The sequence below is a fragment of the Rhagoletis pomonella genome, unplaced genomic scaffold, assembly GCF_013731165.1.
Source record: "Rhagoletis pomonella isolate Grant_MI unplaced genomic scaffold, Rhpom_1.0 Rhpom_scaffold_00005, whole genome shotgun sequence".
Classification (NCBI taxonomy): Eukaryota; Metazoa; Arthropoda; class Insecta; order Diptera; family Tephritidae; genus Rhagoletis; species Rhagoletis pomonella.
Window position 1 is genome coordinate 49245374 of NW_023458559.1, and position 488 is coordinate 49245861.

At 38.5% G+C, this 488-nt stretch overlaps 2 protein-coding genes across 5 annotated transcripts in view; one reads left to right on the top strand and one right to left on the bottom strand.

Moving 5' to 3' along the window:
* The window catches only part of LOC118739100 (protein naked cuticle-like), a 287508-nt gene that overhangs the window by 266726 nt on the left and 20294 nt on the right, over positions 1-488 (top strand). The gene's annotated exons all lie outside the window — the stretch shown is intronic.
* The window catches only part of LOC118739103, an 8831-nt gene that overhangs the window by 662 nt on the left and 7681 nt on the right, over positions 1-488 (bottom strand). Inside the window, exon 1 of one of the 2 annotated variants that reach the window (XM_036470240.1) lies at positions 1-252. This exon is cut by the window's left edge and continues 208 nt beyond it. The exons of the other annotated variant lie outside the window; for it this stretch is intronic. Within the exon in view, the coding sequence (XP_036326133.1) occupies positions 1-209 (209 nt within the window). The 5' untranslated portion in view covers positions 210-252. Of the gene's footprint in view, positions 253-488 lie in introns of those variants that run through there. 2 annotated transcript variants of the gene reach the window in all.

The following is a 488-nucleotide window of genomic DNA, read 5'->3' on the forward strand; positions in this document are numbered from 1 at the left end:
TTTTCAGTATTATTCCAACTCGCTGTGTGGAAATCATTCCAAGTTTCTTCACGTTCGGCAAAAAGTAACCGACTGGAGGTTGTTACATACTGGATTAAAGCCTGGTCTAGCTCCGCTGTGTTTTCACTAATGTCGATTGATGCATTTACATCTGTTACTGGCGACTGACTGCCGTGAATATCATACATTTCTACGTCCAATGGATCCATTTTTAGTAATTTTATTAAGTTGTGGAATTTTGCAAATGACTGAAGACTGCTATTTCATTTTAAACGCGCGGAATTTTTGACATCACAGAAAACGGAAACGACAAATAAAGCAATCGTTGCTAAGTTATTTCCCTTTTTTTTTGAAATTCCGTGTTCCGAGGTTGCATTTTTGGAAGAGAAAAGTCCCAAACCTATCCGGCGGTTAATTGGTAATATTGGACAGCAGATGTCTCCCAAGCCATTAGTACATACAGCTGGGTGCAAAAAAATATAAAGTGC